Source organism: Cnephaeus nilssonii (genome assembly GCF_951640355.1).
Source record: "Cnephaeus nilssonii genome assembly, chromosome: 1".
Classification (NCBI taxonomy): domain Eukaryota; kingdom Metazoa; phylum Chordata; class Mammalia; order Chiroptera; family Vespertilionidae; genus Cnephaeus; species Cnephaeus nilssonii.
The window spans coordinates 86667692-86693405 of NC_137072.1; the positions used below are offsets into that span (position 1 = coordinate 86667692).

Below are 25714 nucleotides of genomic sequence, written 5' to 3' on the forward strand. Positions count from 1 at the left end.
CATGTCTTACCAGACGCGTGCCTAAGGGCGTGTTTCTGTGACTGTGTGGCCACTGTTCCTTCTCTCCTTTCCTCAGCACGGCCCTTCGAGCGATCCTCCATTAGAAGCAGATCGTTTAAAAAAATAAACCGAGCTTTGAGTGTTCTGCGAAGGACCAAGAGTGGGAGCGTGGTTGCCAATCAAGCTGACGAGGGCGGAGAAAACTCTGAAAGCACCACTCCCCCTGAAGGTAAATGAACTCCCCGCAGGCCGGGAATGGGCTGGCCTTCCAGAATGACGTCTGGGTGATGACAGCCTGACCGCCACTCACTTTCTGTGACAACTCTCTTCCCACGGGTATAAAATATTTCTTACCCCGATTAGCCTGGTTCTCATATAAGTAACTGCAAGCAGAAATCATTGTTCTCTTTTTCCATAGGCTGAGGGGAACGTGGGGAGAACCCTCACCTTCAGGTACTAGCTTAGCACATACAAAGAATAATCATAGTTGCTAAGTGAAAAGCAGGGAGAACAGTGCCTGGGAAATTCTGTGTAACTTCTGGTGGTTCTTATTACAACTAGGTATGATAACATAGTTCTGAGTGTTTTCTATGCATTTGCTCGTGTAATCCACACAACAACCCTAGAAAGTAGCTGTTTGACAGATAAGGAAACTGAGGCATAGGGGGGAGGTTCCTTAGCTTGCCCAAAGTACCTTACTAAATGTTGAACGCCGGTAATGTGGCTCTAGAATCCACGCAAAGTTGTTATTGGACCTTAGATCCTATGTGTTTTCTCAAATATAAATGGAGCTGAGGAAATACTGTCCCGTTTCCTTCTTTTTATATTAGAACTGTAGGGTAGTAATAATATTAGCTTAAAAAATGAGCTTTTTCTGTGTGCTAGGTAGTGTTCTAAGTCATTTAGATATCACAACACGAAGGGATTATCATGCTCATATTACAGATGAGGAAACAGACCCAGAGACATTAGGTCACTAGCCCAAAGTCACCCAGCTAGAAAATGGCACACTTAGGATTATAAACCAGGTCTCCGTCTCCAGAACCCACTCTCTTAACTACTGGTTAAGTACCCTTCTCTCGGGGGGGGCGGGGGGGCGGCGGGGGGTTGGTAGAGCCCAAACCACTGCCTTCAGAGACTTTGTAAGCAGTGTTATAACACTTGCTCACTTATCACCTCTCACCCTGTACACACATGCTCACTCATATACACATGCACGCACATGCTCCCCCGCACACACATACACATGTACTCACACACACACTGCTTGCATTTACTATCCCAGTCCTGTAAATACTCTTTTGCTCACTTCCATGCTGTTGTCCAGCCTGCACTTCCACTCTCCTTCATCTGGCATTCTAATGCCTCCTTCCAGCATGGGCTTTGCCTCCTCCTTGAAGCCCTCCCTGATTCCCTCAGTCCCCCTTCTTTTGTATTCTTAAAGCACCTGGATCTCTATTATCGCAATGACCACCTTTCCTTATAACTGTACCTATAAGGTCAAGGGTTCTTCTTCTGAGCTTTTGTACTCTCAAAGCCAAACACAGGATCTGGTGCATAATGGTGTTTGCTGAGTGTGTGTGCAATGAATACATGACATGGTTAGAACTTCCTTTATGCCAGTCTTCCTTTCTTATTAAAGGCTCCTTAATGACACTCTATATAAAGTTCTCTCCTGCAGGAATAAGATTTATTTGCATGTTTATTGCAGAAACATTTTTAATAAGAGGTTTCTATGTATAAGGCACCAGCCGAGGCTCTGTAATTTTTTATGAAGCATATAAAATCCAGTTCCTGGCTTCAAGAGGTTCGTTCAAGACTAAAAGAGAATAGAATGCCGTCGAGTGAGGTGCACATGGATGACAATGGCAGCCACAGGGAGAGCAGCGTCGGTTCCGAGCAGGGCAGTGTTGGCCCTGTTTAAGGAGTGGTTTCGGATCTGGGTGGACATTGGGATCTTGACCGTGTTGGAAAGTAGTGGGAGATTCCTTAGGTCCGATCAGAGAGGGTGCTGGATGCCATTCGGAGTCTGGACTTGTATCCACCTGAAAACGTGGGTGGGATTGCTGCAGGACCGGAGCCGTGTTTCAGGAAGCTGAGGGTGGCAGCCGTGTTCTGTGTCAGGGGACCTAGAGAGGGAGGGAGAGAACGGACTTCCTGAGATGCTCCGGGAAGCTATTGCCCTGGAATGGGGTGAGGTAGGAGGACCCAGGGGGGCTGGTAGTGATACTGGTGAACTCTCGTGGTGTGGGTTAGCCATACCTTTATATCCGTAAAAGACTGTCTCTACTACTTATTGGCTACATGACCCTGGCCAGGTTACTTAACTTCTCTAAGCTTCGGTGTTTCACCATCTAAAAAAGCAGGGATAATAATTATCTACTTCATAGGATTGTTAGGACAAAAAACTGCATGCCAATCACTTAGCTCAATGCTCAGCCTATATTAAACTCTTAGTAAATAACATTACATTCCTTAGTCCATGAGGGAAGACAGAATATTGAACAAGTTTGTTTTGTCCTAGACCAGTGGTCGGCAAACCCATTAGTCAACAGAGCCAAATATCAACAGTACAACGATTGAAATTTCTTTTGAGAGCCAAATTTTTTAAACTTAAACTTCTTCTAACGCCACTTTTTCAAAATAGACTCGCCCAGGCCGTGGCATTTTGTGGAAGAGCCACACTCAAGGGGCCAAAAAGCTACATGTGGCTCACAAGCCGGCAGTTTGCCGACCACGGTCCTAGACCAACACGAGTTCGGCAGTTTAAAACTTACTTTAACTCTTTAAGGTCACTGGGGTCTCCCTGGGATGGCTCTAATTAGCATCATTTACAAGTGTGATTGGGTGTGTCCTCTCGGATTATCAAATCAACTAGGTTTGGATGTATGGTTTTTGTAAATCTGCTGGGAGAGGGGGAGGAGAGGAAAAAAACTGGCAGCTTTGACTCTTTCTAAATCTTTCTTTGCTCAAAATAATTTTTTTTAAATTTCCATTCCCTTGTCGCCAAACCTGTTCCAACAAATGCTTGCGGTGTATCTACTTAATGTAACTGGAGTAGCTTAAACATTAATGAACTCGGTCACCCCCGTGCTGTTAGCACCAGGAACTGGCAGATTGAGACGGCTGCCCACAGCCTCACAGCAAAGCCACTCACTCACTTGAAATTAAATCCCAGTGGAGGTTAAGGACCCGCATTTACAATGTCTCTGGCTCTCTCTGGCCGCTAAATTGCTTTGTTTCTCATGTTCTACAATACTTGGAAATAACTTGAATTCTTTCTGTATTGTTCCTAGAGAGTTGAGGGCTCATTAGTGAACTCAGAGTTCATTAGGGAAAATGGACTAGGGTCATGGGTTTTGATAATAGTCACAAAGAGTGTACTTTGCGGAACCAGGCATGCGGTCTTGATCTTCCCAGATGACTTAATTAAGGGAGAATCTGGGGCAGAAGCAGCTGTCAGCAGCTACAGGAGACAGAAGCATCTCCGCCCTCCTCATCCAAACTCCGGCCTCCAGCAACTCGGGAGGAGTCCTTCCTCCACCCACTCGGTGTAGCCTGGCCGGCACTTTAGGCATCCCCTCTGCACACTTCTCTCCCAGCCCAGGTGGAGCACCGTGCCGGTGGCGCTGCTGGCTTACCGATCTATAGGGAAAGCCCCCCGGGGACTGTCACCTGGCTGTGAACCCCTGACTCCAGGGGCACCTGAGGCAGGTGATGGGAAGGGTGGTCATCAGGAGCCCTGGGTTCTGACCTGGCTCTGAGGGCCACCTAACTAAGTGACATGACCTCCAACCAGTCACAGCACTTCCCCCCTCTGAGCTCAAATGTCCTCACTTGAAAAATAAAGGCTTGACCTGCTATCTAGCTGCACACCGACTAGAGCAGATCTGTGTGTGGGCACAGTGGGGTGGGGGTGGGCGCGGGACATATTTCACAAGAAAGAAGAGTCCTCAGTTCAAAGATCAAGTTTGCAAACGCCAGCCATGATGATCTCTGAGTCTCCTAGCTCTGAATTAGTGATTGTGGCAGATCAGTGGCCCAAACCTCTTAAAGCCACCAACTGAGGCTGGGGCTCTTTTCTTAATCATGAATAGGGCTATTGGACTTCCTTTATTGACAGACGTGTCTGGTAGAGAGGACCAGTGAGCCCCTAAGCCTGAAAAGTGGGGACTTTCTGGAAGAAATCTTCAAAATGATCTGAGAGAGTGTAAGAGCAGATTTGTTCTGTTTTGTTCCTTGATAAGTAAGTGAGGAAACTGCAGTCCACTTCATAGGGTGGGTCATTCATTCATTCATTCATTTCTGTTCACCCAAACATTGACTGCAGTCTCCATGTGCAGAGATCTGTGCACAGAACTCCAGAGGAGCCAGAAATTGTCCTCAAGTATCTTAGAGTTCAATGGGAGATATAAGAAATTGGCATGAGCCAGACCAGTGTGGCTCAGTGGTTGAGCATCAACCCATGAACCAAGAGGCCACTGGTTCGATTCCCTGTCAGAGCACATGCCCAGGTTGTGGGCTCAATCCCCAGTAGGGGGCATGCAGAAGGTAGCCAATCGATGTTTCTCTCTCATCATTTCTCTCTCTCCCCCTCTCCTTTCCTGTCTCTCTTAAAAAAACAAAACATTTTTTAAAAATAAATGGGCATGAAAAATAATAGAAGGTTGAATGCTATGAGAAATGAAGAGAGTTTTATGGGAACTGGGATGTTTAGAGAGAACAGGGGACGGGGGAACAGGGCAGAGTTTAATTGGAAAGGATCATTTTATGCAGGCCTTGAAGGAAGACTTGGGTTCAAGCCTAGAATAAAAAACATTCCAGGCAAAGAAACTTATGCTGGCACGCAGGAAGGAAAATGGAAAACATGTATGCATAGTTTAGTTTGGCTGAAACCAAAGTTTGGCAAGAGGAAGAGTGGTTGGAAATGTCCATTGGGTGGGCGTCTTAAAGTAAATACTGTCTTTGTCCATTTTAGTCTTTCCAAGGTTGTATCACCTGATTCCAGACGGTGAAATTACCAGCATCAAGATTAATAGAGTGGATCCCAATGAAAGCCTCTCCATTAGGCTTGTGGGAGGCAGTGAAACCCCGCTGGTCCATATCATTATCCAGCACATCTATCGTGATGGGGTGATTGCCAGAGACGGCCGGCTACTGCCAGGAGACATCATACTAAAGGTAGAGACCATGGCTGTGAGGCCATGAAAAGGAGCTTAATAAAAATCACCTCAGAGCAATTAACTGGGTGGGTGGATGGATGGATGCATGGATGAAATACTAAAATAAATATGGAGCAATTACTTTTCATAGTTACTATGTTGATATGTTCTTAATATGAGATTTACAATTTAATTGAGATAGGTCTTTGTTCCTCTCTCTCTTTCTCATTCTTTCACTCTCCTTTCTCTCTTTATATAAATATTTCTTTCTATCTCTATCATTTTGTCTGGCTTCCCCTCCTCCTTCTTTCTTTACCCTCTAGCTTCTTCCATCCTCTCTCTTCCCTTCCTCTACCTCCCCTCTCTTCCTTCTCCTCTTACTCTCTCTCCTTCTTCCTACCCCTCCCTCCTACTTTATGTAATATAATATAAAATAATACAAAACTAGAGCATAATATGTCTTCTGAAATTGTTTTTAAAGTAGACTAATGGAACACTTTGTATTTTTATCTTATCATTTGCATTCGCACACGACTCTAAAGTAAATTTCCTGTTGCTTAATGGCCCTCCATGAAAAAAAAGAAATGTCATCCCTAAATTATTCCTGCCAACCCACAGACATTCTAGGGAGACAGGTGGGGGACAGAAAGCTTTGGGCATTACCGTCCTGTGAGGCTTGGTTGCGGGGAAGGACGTCAGGGAGTAATTTTCAGAAGAAGAGAAAGGATAAAGGAAGAGTTGTTTATCAGACAGAAGTCAAGCATGTGCCAGAAGGAACAAGGGATTTCTCCCTGGTCACATATTTCCTGTCTGATACTCAGATGACAGTTTCATCCCACCCCTTCTAGGTTGCTGAGGGGCCAGCTCCTGACACATCATGAGCAGTTTCTTTGGCCAGGAGTTCTTATTCTTTGGAATAAGAGAAAATTGAAAGCACTTATCGTAGAAAAAGCTGAAATCCCGATTGGCTTTTGAGGGTGGAGTACAAGGCAGGGCCCATCAACCCCCAGGGACAGTCAGCGTGTGCAATCTGCGATACTCCGCATGGCGTCCTCCCAGCTCTGGTGGAAACTATGCTGCCTGGGAGGGTTGCATAATAAAACATTTTGATTCTTACGGCCTTCAACTGGCACTTGCAGGCAAAAGAGCTGCCAGGACTGTGTAGCGGGCGACCCTGACCTTCTCTTGGCCTGGACATGATGGGGGAAACCAGACACAGGATAAGGCAGCCAAGCAGAGCCAGGTCTTGAAGCTCACCTGGGCTTGGATGGAGATGGCGGGCCTTGTCTGTGCAGGAGGGAGCCTCCCTCCAACCCTGGAGACGCAGCAGAAAACTGGCGACTGGACGCTGCAGGAAGGCCTTTTACAGCCTCACTGCGAAGCTCCTCTAACAGTTGGCTGCAAGCCCAAGATTTCTTACCAAACCATAGAAATTCAAGAAGATTGTTTCTCTTCGGTGGGGCCTCGCTCCTTCAGCACAGGGCGCGGTGTGAATCTCCTCTTCCAGAGCAGCGCCTGCCGCTGGGGGCTGCGCCTGCTTAGCAGGGTAATCGAATCCAGAAAGCGCCACCAGGCATCCGGAGGCAGATCTTTAAAGAGGCACAAATGAGAGGGCTGAGCTGGAGGATCTTTAAGTAGCATCATAAAGTGACCCAGCCTTTCAATGAAAGAGCCTAGAAACTTCTGTTCACATCAGTTTGTTTGAAACGACAGAGATATTTTCTTTTCTTTTGTTGAGAACATGGGCAAAAGACCTTGCAGACCTGACTCTCTCCCCTTCTCCATCTCTCTCTCCATCTCTCTCTCCATCTCTCTCTCCATCTCTCTCTCTCTCTCTCTCTCTCTCTCTCTCTCTCTCTCTCCATCTCTCTCTCCATCTCTCCCTCTCCCTCTCTCTCTCTCTCTCTCTCTCTCTCTCTCTCTCTCTCTCTCACACACACACACACACACACACACACACACACACACACACACAGTAGTGGGGACTGACATTCAGTATGGGTGACCCAGGGAGAAAAATTCATCTGGGGGCTTTGGAGAGAAAAAAAAAATGTCACCTCAGTTTGAATTGAACAGCAGTTTACTATTATCCTTGAGCTCAATGGAATGTTTTCTATTCTCATTTGCCTTTTCCTACTTTTGATTCCTTTTTCCCCCCAACTCCAAATGAAAAAATGAGAGTTTGGATCGCATAAATAAATGTGAAGGCTTATGTCAGGGTGAGGTAGCAGAAAGATGGTCTCCACTGAGACCTGAGACGGTGGTACAGGTGACCTCACAGCAAGTCATGTGGAGTCATGTGGGAAGATGGGGCTATTTGGGCAGAGCAGAGCGGCTCTGTGGACCGGCCCTGGTGATTCTGTGGGCCTGGGCCTCTGGGGAAGGGGCGTGGCAGGCGGAACTGACAGCTGGGTCCCCTCCCGCAGGTCAACGGGATGGACATCAGCAACGTCCGTCACAACTACGCCCTGCGCCTGCTGCGGCAGCCCTGCCGGGTGCTGTGGCTCACGGTGCTGCGGGAGCAGAAGTTCCGGAGCAGGAGCAACGGGCAGGCGCTGGACAGCTGTGGGCCCCGCGAGGACAGTTTCCATGTGATTCTCAACAAAAGCAGCCCTGAGGAGCAGCTTGGCATCAAACTGGTGCGCAAGGTGGATGAACCTGGGGTGTTCATTTTCAACGTGTTGGATGGCGGTGTGGCGGACCGAGATGGCCAGCTGGAGGAGAACGACCGTGTGTTAGCCATCAACGGGCATGACCTCAGATACGGCAGCCCAGAGAGCGCAGCTCACCTGATCCAGGTGGGTCACAGGTCCTTCCTAGATCGGCTCAAAAACTCCACCCCCCTGACCCTGTGTCCTGTTACTACCAAGGTGACATACAGTGCCTCCCATTCGAGGAGTCAAGATCGAAGGGCCGGGTAAGAACATTACTCAAGCAAATAATGTGGTTTGGGGTTGTGGACATTCCTTAGGTTTGGCCAGCCATCCATCAGTCTAATGCAGGTAAACACATTGGGCTGTGTGCTGTAAGCTCACCAGGGTAAGATCACTCAAGGTCAGCAGGGCTGTGTCATCCCTGTACCCAGTATGTTAGGTGCAGACCCAGGGGTCGTTCAGATACATTCTGGACACATTCAAGTCATCCCCTTGTACTAACTGCCATAGAAGTCTGGCTATGCACCCTCCAGCGATCCTGTGGACAGAGCCACTATAGGATTGGCTAAGGCTAAGCCTCGTCTCTCTGGCTACATCCAGGCCCCCCTGGAAAGTCCACAGAAACTCAAGTATAAACTTTGGAGGAAATTCCCTAATAAAAGAGAGAGAGAAATTATTGATTATTCAGGCAAATAGAGTTCCCAATAGCGCAACATTGGTTCAGAATAATTCACTTTCCAACCAGTGTGATGTCATCAAACCCCAGCATGCATCTTGTTGACTTAAGCTGAGTCACCATTAGTTTTTCCAACGTTGACTGAGCTTCCAGATTATTCTTAGAAGAATAGGCTTTGTTCTGTTGGGTTTTGTTGTTGTTGTTGTTTTTAATACTAACCCATTCATTCACTTAACTCACTCAATATGTATTACGTTTCTGCTGCTTGACTGGTCCTGGGTGAGGTACAGAGAACAGAGAGATGATGACACTCCGGCTGTCTTCCCAAAGGAGCCCACAATCCAATAGGGCAGGTGGGCTTTTTCTAAATGGCTGCCACGTGGCGTGACAGTCCTGGAATGGAGACATTAAGCACTGTTCTGCACAGATAAAGGCGAGATTTTTGCTTAGATGGGCCTAGGAATTCTCCAGAGGAGGAAGATCTTGAACCGGGGCTTTGAGAAATCAGAAGTTCTCTGGGTGGGCGAGGCGGGGAGGCTCATTCTAAGGAGATACAACACAAAAGAACATGTTGGAAAGCCTGTTAGGGAAGTGGTTAATACCTGGAGCAGGGTGTCTTAAGAATATCTGCCATTCTCCAGCCCATCGTGTCAGCTTCCACTTAGCGACTGAAGTGACTTCAACAGTGAATTCGCATCAGTAGTTGACTGAATCTTATACCTAGATCCATGGAGGGTGACATAGCAGAACCTGCCCTTAAGGACTTGATTATCTAAGTCCTAATAAATCTTCCCACCTTCGGGTTCCAGCCATGGAGTTCCTGGTGTTGGCAACACTTTTCAATATCATGTGTGTCTCATCCCTGTTCTTTGAGGAGAACCAAATGGTGGAGAATACTGTCATTTTAAATGTGGACAACTTGAGCAGAGGGGACAAGGGGCCTTACCCGGCTTGCTCCGTCCACCAGAATAGGAAGGACACGTTGTGCCTTGGCTCCTGAACTGTGGCTCTCAGTGATGTCCTAATTCCAAGGTGATTCTCAGCCTAATGGGTCTTCCCAGCAGGGTGTGAGGTTATGCAGGCAGTAAATTAAAGCAGAGTTACAAGAGGATTTCCCTTCTGGAGTTTATGCCATCTGTTCCCAAGTTCACAGGCCCAGCCTCAACTCCTCTGAAGACCACAACTCATATTCAACTGCCCGCTTGGTTTCTCCATGTGGATGTCTAAAAGGCATTTCAAATTTAATGTCCAAAACTGAACCCTTGTCTTCCTTCCACTCCACCCCTTGTCATACCTGCTCTTCCCTCAGTCTTTCCCAGTCTCTAAAAATGGCACCACCATTTACCCAGTTACTTGGGCCAAAAAGAATCTTTACTCTTTTTAATATCCCCCTCCCGCAATCCATTTGTCACCACTTTCCTTCAGCCAGGCCATCAGCTTTGGTTTGGCCACCGTAAGAACCTCTTACCTGGTCTCCTTGCTTCCACACTCAGTCCTCTGCCTCTGCTCTTCACACAGCCGTGAGAACGCCCACTTTACAAAGTCAAGGCCATCATCTCCCTCTCTTGTGCTCAGCTCTCTGGTGCTTCCCAAGACACTTATATTAAGAACTCCAAACCTAACACTGGCCTGCAGAGCCATACATAATCTGGCCTTTACTTATGTCCTAAGCAAAGGGAAGAATTTTTAGTATTCTCCCCTTTGCTTACCCAGCTCAGTCACGTGGGACGTTCTTGCTGTCCTGACTGGAAGACTCTTCCAAGTACCTGTAAAACTCACTCCCACACTTCAGGTCTCTTCTCAAATGTCACTCTGACAATCCCATTTAAAATAGCACTTACTACTCACAATTGTATATCCTCTAATCTGCTTTATGTTGTTTTTCTATCAGCTAGTTATTACCTGCCAATTTAGTAGAGTATGTTAGAGTATTATATCTCAAGCACTTAGAGAAATGCCTGGCAATAGTAAATACTCAATACATATTTGTTGAATGAATAAATTGAGTCAAAGTATAAAAATGTAAATAAATATAAAATATAATTTACACATTCCATCTCTAGGGATTTTTTGTCAAACCATTTACCAAAGCACAAGCACCAAATCTTTCTTCCCAAGATAGAATCTCTATTTTTAAAAATAGTTTTATTGATTTTTAGAGAGAGTGGAAGGGAGGGAGAGAGGAAAAGAGAGAAACATCAATCATTTGCCTCCCATACGCACCCCAATTGGGGACCGAACCCACAATGTGGGCATGTGCCCTGACTGGGACTCAAACCAGCAACCTTTTGGCTCACATGACGATACTCAACCAACTGAACCATGCTGGCCTGGGCTAGAATCTTTATTTTTGTCCACTTGAATTTGTTCAGTTGTTACTGGCTGAGCACCTCCTATGTGCCAAGAGGTGGGTGGTACAATGGGGAATAAGACTGACACAGTTCCTGACCTTGTAAAGCTTGGAATATATTCCTGTCTCTGATATCAAATACAGTCAGGTCATTATTAAACTGAGGATTCCTATCTGTTTGAGAACAAATGAGAGAGAAAATAGACAATGTTTATGAAGACATTAACCCATGAAAAAGAAATAGTCCTTGTTGTTTTTCTTCATAAAGAAACTGCACTCTAAACGTTAATTTTTTTCTCTGTAAAAACTAGACTTTTTGTGTTACACTTGTTAGCGCCCTCTGCAGGTCAACCAGTGCAACTTGCATTCATTCTGGAGATGGTCTGCCAACTCATACTTTGCAATAAGCAAAACAAAACCTCCCCTACTTGTGTCATTTGGAAAAATTTGGCATCCTACATATGATTACATATGGCATGCTACTTTTGTAGATTAGTAACAGAAGAGGAAAAACATTTTTTCCCCTGAGAACGTTAATTTATGAAATCTTGCCTAATAGTGGGACTTCCTAAAAGATTCTTCTGCTTACTAAACAAAGCCAATGTGCTTTATAAGCAAGGGAGGATAATTTTTAAAAAAAAAAAAAACTGGGCAAAGCTAGTTGGAAAAGAAATGGAAAAAATAGAATGTTGGGAAAACCCAGTTAAGCAATCACAAGAGTGGATTTTACCTATTTATGTGATACTTGTAACACACACCAAGCTGCGGGCCTTCAACTAAACACCCTTCAAAGGTTAAAACTCAGATTTCCAGCCAACCCGTGGCAGCATTGGCCTTGTACCTACTCCATGACTCATATTTGCCTGACAAAGAAGTTCCCAGGCAACACGGCCTCTGGTCATGTTTTCTCCCACAGTACCACGCTTCTGCCTCTCTCCACATTATTTCAGGGAAAAGTTATTACAGGGAAACCACAACTGTTTTAAATTTGACCAACTTTACATATGTGGAGTCCTAACCTCAGCTTACTCAGCAGCAGCCTGGGTGCCAGACCCCAGAGTTAGAGACAGAGAAAGTCAGGCTCCTGACGAGGGGAGATGTAAGGAGATAGAAGCTGTGGGCAGTGGACTGATTTAGAACTTAGTACAACTTTATTTTTCTCCATGTTGACTTAAGGTTTTTGAGCACCATGGCTAGAATAACTGTGAAAGAGACAGCTTTGTGGAACTGTCTGGTGTCATAACCTAAAATGAGAGAACAAAGAAGTATGGACCAAAGATTTGAGAGCCTAAAGGCAAAAAGACATCTGAACATTCGATACCTTGGTAATTCAGCTTTTATATCTATCCAGTGTCCCACATGAGAATGATTTAATTCTGAGAGTTATGCCTATTTTGAGGTGTTCTCATCTATCTGTAATTCTGGATCAGTGGGTGCCTATTTACATAGGAGTTCAAATATATGCATTTAATAAATAAAATAATCATGAATTTCAGATTTTAGTATCTTCCTTGTGCCTTTTTACCCCAGGCAACTTCCAGACTCAATGCAGAAGCTAAAAAAAAATGCAAAGCTAGTTGTAGAGATGGTGATAAGATGGGTTTTCATTAATACTGACATATGTGTGATTCCCCTCCTCCTTTGCATGAATTACTATTTAAATGAAAAATTATTTCTTCAAAGAACAACTGGCAACCATGCTCTTCAAATTTTTAAAAAGAAGGTGTCTGGCCTTTAGACAGAGCCAGAAAGCAAATAGCAAACTATACACGTTACCTACTTGTTCTAAATATGCAATTTCAGCTCATGAGTTCCACTACATAATTGGGAAAAGGCAACACTTTTGTTCCCTGGAGCCAGTGAAATGAGACCTGCTAGATCTGTGTGCTTTTTACAGATGAGCACAGCAAATATAGCATCAAATCCCTATTTAAAGAAATGTTCTTAGCATGGGATTGTGGTAAATGTAATGCTCATAGGTTACTATATAGATTTAAAAACATTCTTCTGAACTGAATTCTTACAGTCCAAATAATCCTATCTAATAAAAGAGTAATATGCAAATTGACCATCCCTCCAACACACAAGATGGCTGCCCCCATGTGGACACAAGATGGCCACCACAAGATGGCCATCAGGGGAGGGCAGTTGGGAGGGATCAGGCCAGCAGGGGAGGGCAGTTGGGAGGGACCAGGCTTGCAAGGGAGGGCAGTTGGGGGCGATCAAGCCTGCAGGGGAGGGAAGTTAGGGGTGACCAGGCCGGCAGACGAGGGAAGTTTGGGGCGACCGGGCCTGCAGGGAAGGGCCATTGCGGGGGGACCCAGGTCTGCAGGGGAGAGCAGTTGGGAGGGGGGAACCAGGCCTGAGGGGAGGGCAGTTAGGGGTGACCAGGCCTGCAGGGGAGAGGGCAGTTAGGGGCAAACAGGCTGGCAGGGGAGCAATTAGGCATCAATCCGGCTGGCAGGGGAGTGGTTAGGGGGTGATCAGGCTGGCAGGCAGAAGCGGTTAGGGGCAATCTGGAAGGCAGGCAGGCAAGCAGTTGGGAGCCAGCAGTCCTGGATAGTGAGGGGGATGTCCCAGATTGGAGAGGGTGCAGGCTGGGCTGAGGGACACCCCCCCCCCATGCAGGAATTTCATGCACCGGGCCTCTAGTTTTTACATAAAGCTCTAAATTTCATACATTCATGATAAAGCATGACTTGATAAACTGTACAGCTTAGAATTTTAGGAGTGACTCTCATCACAGCTACATGTTGCAAATATTATAGGAAATTGAAACTTCACTACTTTTCTCCAATCTACCTCACATGCATGTGTTTCTAGATACCATTAAAAAAAAAGTTGTTTGAGACAAAGGAGTGGGGTCATTCTGCTGAGTCAGTGATCAGCAGATTCAGGGACTCAAAAACTAAATTCTGATTTTGACCTTGTCACTGACATCTGCATGACCCTGTATCTGTCATAGCACCATCATCATTAATTTCTTAGTCCCTAAAAGATATGTGCTTCTTCGAATGTAAGGATGAATATGGAGCTAGAATCTAGTGGGGAAAATACACCAAATTGCTATGTCAAATCTTGTTTTCCATCCTGGTCAAATCCTAAGGTTCCTAGTCATCTTTTCTTCACAGCTTCCTTGATTTCCTTTCTCCTTGGCCAGACTTTGGTTGCTCTGCAGCTGTGGCCTCTAAGAAGAAGGTATTCACAAATTCTTTTTAAAATGTACCAGGCACTATGCTAGGTGCTAACATTTCAATAGTGAACAAATTGACACACACCAGATTTGCTTTCATGGAGCTCATAGGGGGAATATCAGCTTACCGTGCACCATTAACTCATCTGAATGTATGTTTCTGGAGCCCCCTAGCTTTTGCTCAGTGAGATGTATTTTTGTTCTCAGAAGTTCTCTTGCTCACTGGAGGGAGGCTTAGGACAAGGACTTTGTTTCTGTACCTTGTTGTGTAGGACGTTGCCATATCACTAGGAATAACTCACGGCTTTGGTATTTTTCTAGCATAGCAATCAGCAGCCCTATTCTGATGCCTCCTGCTGTCTGCATTGCCATGAAGGGTCTGTGTGCCATGCATGATCTCAGAGCCAGGCTGGAAGGCTGTCGTGTGTTCCATAGCCGGGTTCTGGAACCTCACTGGCATTTTTCAATTGATCAGTAATGATGAAGGCAGACATCCATGGAATTCTTGGCTTCAAAAAACATACAGTCCCCTATGCATGTATGAAATGATAAAATGGGAACTCCATCAATGAGGTTCTGGGTGTAACTGGTCCACCAGCAAAAAAACAAACAACACACACACACACACACACACACACACACACACACATATGCATATTTGAAAGCAACAAATGCTATAAACCATTTGGTTTAATTCCAATCCTCCTTTCCAGATGAATAGGTGAAGCCTTTGGCTGGGCGAGAAATGTACACCTTGAGTACAATTACTCCGTGCTCTCTTGCTCTGCCTTTATTTGTGGCTGACCCTCTCTCTCTCAGTGACCTCGTGGACTCATGTAATGCCAGGATGGTAAAAAGACCCCTCCCTCCAATAACTGGCTCTGCGAAATGCCTCTCCTGGCTCCTGGTGCAGTAGCATCTTTGATTTTCATCGTTCCGTTCTGGTCCATGTTGCATCCTGACGATATGAGCCGTTTTTCAGTCATAGTAAATTTTATAGGGGAAAGAGCCATTTCCAGGCTGAACGTGATGGAACCAGACACTCCCAGACTCCTCCTGACTACTAGAGATGAAATTTTATTATTTTTAATGGGCTACCTACAAATGAGGCTGCTGGACTATGGTTCCCTGCTATGGCCTCTGCTTACTCCCATCATATAAATATTATTGGGAGTTTTTAGTCAAATTTCAAATGCTTAGAGAAAAACAGCCATTAAACAGAACAACCAAAAACAAGCTTTTCCATGAGAAATGATACTCCGTTTTAATCCTCTGGCCTTCTCTAAGTGTTAGGATTTTCCTATCTTTTCACATAGAAGTACTTGGCTCTGCCTCTGACACTCTGTGTGTTACCCACATCTCTTTCATGGCACCTGCTTCTGACTGTCCCTGAGGCAGGACAAGGGCCCTGAGGGCAAGAGCATGTCCCCAAGGCTCTTAGTGAAGTGCCTGGCCCAGAGCAGGCATACGCCAGCTGCGGGGAGAGAATGGCTGCCAACAAGCTGAGGTGCACAGTGGAGAATGTGGATGTCATCAGAATCCCTTTCCTCTAACCCGAAAGGAGAGAAGGAGTTTAATGCGTGGATCTTCCTTGGAAGAGAAAGGAGTATATGGAACAGCCATCGGGCTGTGCAACTTGGGACCGCTGTGCCCAGAGTTTGTCTAGAGCAACACTGAGGGTGCTTAGGGAGAGAGGAGAGGAACTTCCAAGTGAGAGGACCTAGCTCTTGCCTTGTCTACTGCTTGAGCCAGCCACAGTTGTTCAACGGTCCTCTCATCCAAACTGCACCACCCACGTGATGCAAGAGGGAAGCTGCCCTACCTCCGACCTACAGCATGTTCTTCCTTCGAGCGTGTATTTAAATGACGGGTCTGCTGCGCCCATCTCTCTGGCACATGTTTATGTCTGTATGAAATAAGTTTCCGCCATTCTCTCCTTCATTCAGTCTGTGTCTCCCCCTCGCCCACCTTCTCACCCTCACTCCACATTCACACCAGATTCATCTCCGTGGAAAGAAAGACTGATGCTAAGGCCTGTTTCTCGACACTGAATCCAGCTGTTCCTGGGAGTAGGAGCCAGGACAAACACATTAGCCCATTTTCCACCTTCGACTTCAAAAGCTAGGAAAGAAAGTGCATCAGATAGAGTCTTGCTGAGAGCAATTTATAAGGTGGCTGGTGAGAGCCACAGATCCAGCCTTGCAGGGAATTTATTTCCACGTAAATCGATACCAGGGTTATTTATTGGAGTGTTCTTCCTGCCAACAACTTAATAAAAGTCAGCATTTGAAAATCCAGTGAGAAATTCGTGCTCGCAATGTGAATTAAATAGCTCTTGAAGGCTGTTCCTTGCCATTTTGGATTTTGCCTGGCAAGCTGATTCGACATGTAAGTCTTGGATTTTCTAAACTTTTATGAGGTGGTCAGGTCACATTCCTGGTCCAGAGTGAACGCAGCACAGTATGATGGCCTAGAGACAAACCTGCTGCCCAGAGCCTTCGAAACATCGGAGTTTCCCTGAAGATAAGCAAATTTGGGCTCAGCCATTTAAGTTTTGATTTGAATGTTTGCCACTTCTTATCTCTTAATAATTTTTGCTTCAGAAAGCTCACAAAGATAACCTCATTGAGATAAGTGAGGCTTACAGTATTAAGAAAGAGACAGTGATTACAAAATAATCTTCCAGCTTGCTCATTATTGTTTCCTGGGCTTGTTATTTTTGTTCTGTTCTGACATGGGCTTTAGATGTGATGAAAAACACCAGGGGAGTGGAAATGGGTGAAGGAACAGAGAAAGGGCAAGTACCGGGTAGACCCGCAGAAGTGAAAATGAGCGAAGGACTTGAACTTTCCTTTTTGATAGGATTTGCTAACTTTATGTGAAATGAATCTATTTGACTGGCCCACCATCTACCATTTACAATAAGCACCCTTATGGTGTTTCAGCAGTTGTTCTTAAACGTTCATCTAATGTACAACCACCCAATTGACCCCTAGGTTTTCAAAAAGCTCTGAGGAGAGATGTTGATTAATATAAGGATGCAGAGTTGTGAAGGTTTGGGCTGATCTGTGCTGGACCACAGTGGGGATCTGATGTCATTGGTGGGTTCTTACTGCTTAAGGTTCCACAAACAAGGTCCTAGTTCCTGAGAGTGGGAGTGAGTTATGTTCTGTGGGAAGGACGATGCAGAGAAGAGGCAGGAAGCAAATAGCTCAGTCCCCACTTTCTGAGCTCATTTGAATTCCTATCTAATGGAATTCAAATCCAGAAACGAAGCAATCCTCCTTCCGTGGCCTGACTTTCCCGTGGTCTGATGACCACGGCTGCGACGGAAGAAGGCAAGCAGGCCAATGTCAGGTCTGCGGTGGTTGTGAGTGGTCAGGAGGAGGGATAAAGGTGGGAACCCCTAGAACTTACTCCTCTCTTCTCTACCTTCCTTGTCCCCAAATCTAGTATTTGAAGGGGACTTTTCTAATCAAATCTAGCCATGCCTCAGGCACTGTTAGCTTTTACTAGAGTGATGGGTCAGCTCAAGTGGCTACTTCACCGGGCCGTCGGGAGGCCCTGTTCATGTATGTTTCACAGGCCCAAGGTCTTGACTCACTGCCCTGCAGAGCTGGAGCCTCAGCAACCAGCAGTTCTCATGCTCTCAAGCACACATGAAACTCCTCGGTGGCAGAAAGCCAACCTGCACATTTATGGTGTGGAATGGACCTTACCAATAAGGAATGTATTTGCTATTTGGAACACTCTGTCCAAGTATCAGCATACACAGCAGAGAGGACTGGTAGTCAGAATTAATGGTAGTCAGGTGAAAAACAAAGGGTTGAGGGAAAGGCCTCTGATCGGGCTGTGTTAGGGCCACTGGGTCACCCCTGTAGTTCTGAAGTGCTCATTGTTTCCAGTACCCGGATGTTTGAAACCGTCAGACGCAGAATTTCTCTTCCTGCGGCGGTAATATTCCTGCCAATAACTCTACTGCTTTTTCTTTATAGCTGACCCTTGGTCTCAGACCTTCAGTCTGGAGTTTGACGGGGCTGCTACTTTACACTGTACACCCTATTCTATCTGGAAAGTTTCTCAAACAACATTTTAGGCTGTGTACGGTAGAGCCATTCATTGGATAAGGGGTAAAGGAAATGACTCGTGTTCTTGTCAAATTACAAAGTGGGCACTGCCATGAAAAATACTAGAAACCACTTTTTTTTTTTCCATAAAAAAAAGGTAAAACCCAACTCACACATCTTGGTAACCCTGGTGACTGGATGCTTGGGATGGAAGCTCCCAGTGCTAACGCCTGTGTCTTATCATCCAGGCCAGTGAAAGGCGCATCCACCTCGTCGTGTCCCGCCAGGCCCGTCAGCAGAGTCCTGACATCTTTCAGGAAGCCGGCTGGAGCAGCAACGGCAGCCGGTCCTCGGGGCCAGGGGACAGGAGCCACAACCCCAAGGTGAGGCCCAGCAGGGTATGTCCACTGCTTCTGCGGTGAGCTATTTCTCAGGAAGGCTGCACACATTAACATTTCTAAGTGTCATCTCTGGATTTCATCACTTAAACACTATGTGACTTATCTTGTAACAGTAAAAGCCCAGAGTCCCATCTTCAAGACCTGGTGGGATAGCAGGTGTCTCCCATCCAAGCAGGAGAGAGGAAGATGCAGGAGAGTTTTGAAACCTGATCTTGCAGACCTCATAATTTCTGGTCTAAGCCAAATGGATGTCATGTTATTTCAACTCATTTTGTTTAAGGACTGTTTTTCATTCACTTTGAAATGAAGCAAGAGGTTTGCTTGGCTTCTGGATTTTGAAGTTCCCAGTCTGGCTGAAAAGGAGCAATCCCCCTGCTATTTTTAGGGTGTGTGTTTTTGCAGAAGGACCCAGAAAAAATAATATAAACACTTGAAGTTCATGTAACACTAGCAAGTGGTGCGGACTGGGCAAACCAAAGAGCACATGTCCTATCTTAGGGAATTCAAATCCAGAAGCATTTTTAAAAACGGGGGATGAAGCAGCATGAATCTGCAGGGAAGCAATGTGCAGCCCCTCTTTAAATGAGGTGCCTCAGCCCAGTTCCTACTTCTGCCTGTGGCCAGTGTTAGAGGCAGCGCCATAACGTCTCCATTTGGTTGGGTATCTAAGCAACACACACCTTGCTTAGACCAAGCTGAGTCCAATCGCCTCCACTTGGCATCCTATTGTGATGGTGATGAATTTCTGGCTGCCATTTCTTCTGGGATCTGGTTCCATTAAATGACTTGTAACTAAAAACTCTTATAGATAGCCCGCTCTTCCTGAATCAGATTACGGAATGTCTACATGCCACATCATGCTAGATTTTGGTTTGGAATAATTCACAAGTTTGAATTTTTGAGCAACGTATGTAGAAACTATACTCAAATTTTGATTTTGGAACATCTCTGCTTCATATGCTGTTAATGACATAGCCTACAAGGATACTCTCTCTCCCCTTTCTCCAGCCTACCAGCCAGCTATGCCCCATAAACCCATAAATTCCAGGTTTATTTACAATAAGCAATCTCAACAGACCAAGTACCTCCTTGCTAAAACATTTTATGGGTAAGCATTCCCTGTTGTCTTTGCACTAGTAAATACCATTAGTGTGTTTAAATAAATTTAATGCTATTAATAGAAAACTAGTTTATTCTCTTAATTAAAGTTTTAATCTAGTTAACTAATTATAATTGAGTTAGCAAGACCATATTATATCCTCGCTCACTAAACCACTAAGAATGAAGCTTCCACCAGCCCTGTGGTTTTATAACCCCTTCTACCTAACCATAATGAATCATGGAAAGAGCCAGGAGGGTCTGATCAAATTTTTGCTGAAACCCTCTCTCATGTTCAATTCCTGGAAAACATGCATAACAAACTGGCCCAGTAGAAATTGTAATTATTTTCATTTTAATTTATAGTTCTCTCTGCCTTCTGAAATGCTCTCACGCACACATTAAAAGGGGCATGTTTAAAAATGCAATGAAGACATAGATGGCTCTTTGATGGTTTAGTTTTTTATGATCCTACTAAAGTTGTATTTTGTTTAGGAAACAACATGGCTTTTTGAAAGCAGGAAGTGAAATTACCCAAAGAAATACCAAAGAAGACAAACCAAGATTTGTGAGACAGAAAAGTTTTTAATGAATTCAAAAGTTAAAGAACAATAGGCATCAAGTTTAGGAGTGTGGTTACCTCTGGGAGAGGAAGGGGAATGTGACCAGAGGGAAGTCAGAGAGGCACCTCAGCTGTACATGGGACATGTATGTCTGACACTGGGTTGCAAGGTATATGGGCAGGTTATGTTCATCTTTATGCATTTTTTAATATGTCTAAAATGCTTTTTAACCTTTTGCACTCGGATGTCGAGTGTGACTCGACACGGTTAGCATTAGAATAAAGGAATCGAGAAAAAAGCAAGTGAGTGCAAAGGGTTAAAAACCCAAAGCAAATAATCTATTATGTAATTTTGTAGCTGAGTGATAGTACACTGGTAGCCCTGACATGTTTTAATCAGCTTAAACTGTTTTATCATAAATCATGTTTTAAACATTAGGGAGCACCCTCAAGTCTCCAAAGTAGGGAAGGGGTGTGGGGAAGAAAACGGGGTGGGGGGGGGAGAAGATCTTTCTTGTATTTAACTCTCCTCTCCCCACCAGTTAGGCAAGTCTGGGTACAGAGGGTTCAGTGAGCACTGGGCTTTTCCATTCCTAACACAGGCGTGTCTCTCCTGTGGGTAAAGCAAGTATGTGGGAGACACAGGACACATGGACACATTTCTTATCTGGGGTAGTCCAGTCATGGCTGTTTAGCCTGTAGTTGCTCAGTGCAGAAAGGCCGTTTGGGAGACACCGAAGAAGTGAAAGGAGGTTCTGATCTCCAGGAACTTGCATGTAAAAGCATAAATGACACACCTCTGCAGCCGGGAGGACATAGCTTTCCGCAACCAAAACGTGTGTCATGTGATTTATTTGATACAATTTGATTTGGGTTGAGTTCTGTAGTCATTGAGCTAGTTAAACTCCCTCTGGAAAAATTGGGTGATTAGTTCTTTCATGTGTTTTTCTGACAGATGCTTGAACATTGATAAGTTTATTTAGATCATGCGTTTCAGTGTTCCCTCTAAAAGCAAAATGGGATAGTGAGGAGCATGGATTTAGAATCAGACATCCTGGGTTGCAGGTCCCAATTTTCCTCCTGACACCTGTTTCACTTACCTGGTTTTTTAAAAAGTCTTGGTTTGCCTGCCTGGACCTACCTAAGTAGGAAACAAATAGGTATTTCCTTCCTTTTCCCAAAGGTGTGTAGCTGGCCAATCTGCACATTATTCCAGCAATATTTATTCACAACAAATATTAAAGCCTCACAAATTCCTATTAACTGGAGTGGCAGGAGTGAAGCCAATGTAACTTCTGGGAATATTTTGTAAGATTTGGACTTTTGCTACTTTCAAATGAATTTTATAACACCTTTTTTTTAAAAAACCAAAAAGTCCTATTTTCCATTTGGTTATATAACTTTTAGCCACAGGTTTGCTGTACATGGGCATTCTTACCCATTTCATAGATGAAGCTAGAAGGAGCTTGAGTGATCACATTATCACAAATCTCATAAGCTAATTACTGTTAAAAACCCAAATATCAATAAAAGATGTTCAAACTTACTACAAAGAAAGGCAATTAAGTTATTGGAATATTTGTTTTCACCTGGGAAAATATTGGTAAAGATGGATAAAACCTAGCACCATTGTGAGAAATCAGTATTTTCACAATGTCTTGGAGAGATAATAAATGATAGAAACCATTTCAAAGGTAATTTATCAATCAATATCTATTGAAATGTAAAATGCCCAAGCTCTTTGATTTCTCCATTGTAATACTAGGACATTAGCCTAAAGAAATAGTTACACAAGTGCACAAGATATGTGAGTCTAAGATGTTTGCAGTGTCCCTGTTTAATTTTGCAGAAGACTGCAAACAGCCTGTCATCAGTGGGGAATATAACACATCCACACGAAGTATTAGGCAGCTGTTCAAGAATGAGATAGTGTGTGAGGTATGTGTGTGTGAGATATCCTTGTTTCTCAGAATATTCCAGACTGTGTTTTAGACATCACCTTGGGAGATTGATCAACTACCCTTACGATACCCCTGTCCCACATGTGGAAATAATGAAATGAAGCCCTTCTTTGTGAGCATCAGGAGTAAATGCTTTGTGAATATCCCCAGGAATGAGCTGAAGCAGCAGGGCAGCCAGTGGGAGTCTCTGGGTTTAGAATTCTTGCCACGTTGGAGGCATTTCAGAACTGCCTGCATCTCCAAGTGGGTTTCTTTTGAGAGATGCTTCTAATTAAAGGAAGAGACATCCTGCATCTAATTGCTTTTCAGAAGGGAAAGGTCATGTGCTGAGAATGGATCTTGAGAGCCCCTCTTAAGTCTACTCCTTGGCCTTAGCCGAAGTGCTAGGACTATTACTAGTCCTTATTTTGAAACTTTTATCTGAAGAAAGTCTTATTTCAGTTTTATAACCCTCATCTGATAACCATTATCTTCAAGGTTCTGGGGTTTATATAAACACAATCCAGACCTTACAAGTACTAATTATAATATATACCTTGTCATAATTATTCAATTTCTGATTTATTATTCTATTACTACCAAAAACCATTTGTGGCAATTTGCAATGTATTCATCCATTTATTCAGCAAACATGTACTTAAAACCATCTTCAATGTGCTAAATGCTACTATGGTCAACGCTAGGGGTATAGTAATAGGCCATTACTGTATGCAATAAGGCCATTAAGAGACATGGCTAACTTAAAACTGCAGGAAATCATAAGATAATAAATGCACACAAAAGCCTAGGCTTATCTTGCTTCCTAATGAGGCATTTAAAATTGACCCTGTGCTTGCAGGTAAAATAGTTCTATATGATGTCATCCACCCAATTTGTAGATGTTTAATTAGAATTCATTTGATTTGCTGGATAATATATATATATATAGGGTTCAAATGGAAAGGATATGTTAAGAAGTCCCTGTTCCACCTACCTCCAGGAAACCAATTTTTCTCCCAGTTTCTTTACAGAAATTCAAATAGTAATACAAATCATTTTTCTTTTTTTTAAAAGAGCTAGCACACTTACACTTTTTTTGTACCTTGATTTTTTTTTTTTAATCAGATGTGCTTTTAAATGTTCCTTCCTTAGGTATAACTATAGCTATGCTTTGAGCCAGATACTTCTTTGAGGTTTGACCAAGTGTTATATTTATTTGCAGTGCACATGTCCACAGTCTTAGTCCCCTAAAATTCAGCGGTCGCCAACCTTTCGGATCTCACGGGCCACCGGTTGGTGACCGCTGCCTAGATCACTGCACCAGCAGGGAGGAGAATACATTTTTGAAAAAGTATACATTGATATGTATTCATTGATAAGCAGTGCCCTTGACCTTCTCTACATAATTGCTTCAAGATAATGCTGAATATAGCTTTGCATGGTTTTTGTCTAGTGCTATTAAATCAAAATAAGTTCTCTTAATTTGCTTTTCAAAAGTTTATCCAGTGTATACTATACAATTGCATATACTATATTTGTATGTTTATATTATGTATATATATTTTATGTAACAAAATGAAAAAGTACAACTGACTGCATATTTAGAAATACTAAAGCGTAAAGATGCTAACTGGGAGAAACTTAGATATTGGTGAATTTTTAAGAGTCATATATATGAAATCCATTTTTTTTTTAGAATTTCTATAATTGATTACCTGCATAAAGTTAACTGGCACTATTATTTAAAATATGGTTACTTTTGTAACTTAGAAAATTTATTCATGAATGAAATGAGTTATTTCCAAAATGTTGACTCGACTATCAGGAATGAATCACTTGAAAAATTTGGGGTACAGTTCCTTCCATTTTTATTGGTCAATTTTTACTGAAATGTAAACTTCCTCTGAATCAGCCTATAGAATTTGGGATAATATAACTCTGCCCTAGGGGCTGGGGGAGAGGGTGGCAAAACAAGGGTTCTCTCTATGTGTGTCTTTCTCTGAGACCAAACACCACTATCATATATTTGTGCCATTTTGTATGTAGGAAATGCAAACCCATGTTTTTCTGTCTGTGCCTTTAGCACCTCCCTCTTGCAGTCACTTGTCATGAGAAGGTGGTCAGTGTCCGAAAAGACCCCAGCGAATCTCTTGGGATGACTGTTTCAGGGGGAGCATCACACAGTGAGTGGGATTTGCCTATCTACGTCATCAGTGTTGAACCTGGAGGAGTCATAAGCAGAGATGGAAGAATAAAAACAGGTAAAAAGTAAAGAAACTTAAGGTTCTGGGGCAGCAGTGTTAAGAGGAATTAGCAGCTTGCTAGGTTAGGTAACTGTTTCCAGATTTAACAAGCAAATGTGAGGGTGATCTGGCCGGGACATCTGTTACCCATTGACCATGAATAGTTTGAGTGTAGTTGCCAGACTGGGTTTCAACCCTCCTTAGTTCAAGTGGATTGATGTGGGCGCCACCTTGCTTGCTAGTAAAGCAAGTACTGCAAACTATGCCAAGAATTAATAGGAAAATGCTAGTTCTGAGCAAGTTGCCTTGGTTAAATGGCATAATTTTGTTCCATTTATTCTAAGTGATCCTTTGCTGGATTTATCCGGTGATGAAACTATTCATGAATTATTCAATTTTATGAGCTGTATAGGGGAAGTAATTGGATAGACTTTGATTGAATATTAAGTGAAAGTACCATGCCATAGGTACTTTCCCACTGGTGAAAAGTGTTTTGTTACTTTAATCTTGTGCGTCCTGGACTTCTGAAATGAAGATGTCAAATGCGTATCCTTAATAATATAGTCTATTCACATGAAGGGGTAACTCAAATGGTTGGGCAATTATGTTATTTAAGGATTCAGATTCAAGAGATAAAATGTAAAGTTTCTGAAGTACAGTTGCTCAGTCTATGGAGCCAGGGGGGGTGGCATGTTAAGGGATTCAGTCAGCCAACCTAACTATGTTTATTTCGGGTCAGGAAGGACTCAAGGCCTTTCCCATCTTTCCCCTCTTTTTTACTCTTGCTGTGGTTATTCTATATAAAAAAGCTATTCAAAGGAGGCAGAAAGATCAGGAGATAAAAGAACAGAAAATGGAGGCAGGGGAGGTATGTATCTTAGTTTCTCTTGCTTCTCTTTTTTATCCAAGCACCTGGGTGCAGAATAATGAGGTCAACCAGGAAGTGACTTGTGAGAGAACATGAGCAGATTATAGGATATGTAAGGAAATGGTCCAGCACACAGTAGGTGCTTAACCAATGCTAGTTCTTAGCACCTGTGCAATCAATAGAAATGTTAACTCTTCTTTCCACCTCTTTGAGAACACAGTTCCAGGGCCCATTTTTCTTAACTGCTGTAGACTCCATGCCAGATACTCTCAGGGGTAGTTCCTTATTCATTCAAATCATGTGTATTAGGTGCCTATCATACACTAGGCTCTGTGCAGGTGCTGAAAGCTTTTGCCAAGTGCTCTCCCTTTGTGCTAAAAACATAAAACAAAAAAGGAGTGAAAGTGTAGATTTTCTTTGATTAAATGGTAAATGAGGCTATTCCTCCTTTTTGTTTTGTTTTTTTAATGACAAGAGCCAAACACCAATGGGTATGCTTT

The 25714-nt window shown here is 43.7% G+C and overlaps 1 protein-coding gene across 3 annotated transcripts in view; it reads left to right on the forward strand.

Moving 5' to 3' along the window:
* LNX1 (ligand of numb-protein X 1) overlaps positions 1–25714 on the forward strand; it is a 107914-nt gene that overhangs the window by 75234 nt on the left and 6966 nt on the right. For all 3 annotated transcript variants that reach the window (XM_079771528.1, XM_079771529.1, XM_079771530.1), the window contains 5 exons: positions 77–229; positions 4979–5181; positions 7589–7960; positions 18351–18485; positions 24187–24364. In XM_079771528.1, the coding sequence (XP_079627654.1) occupies positions 77–229; positions 4979–5181; positions 7589–7960; positions 18351–18485; positions 24187–24364 (1041 nt within the window). The remainder of the gene's footprint in view (positions 1–76; positions 230–4978; positions 5182–7588; positions 7961–18350; positions 18486–24186; positions 24365–25714) is intronic.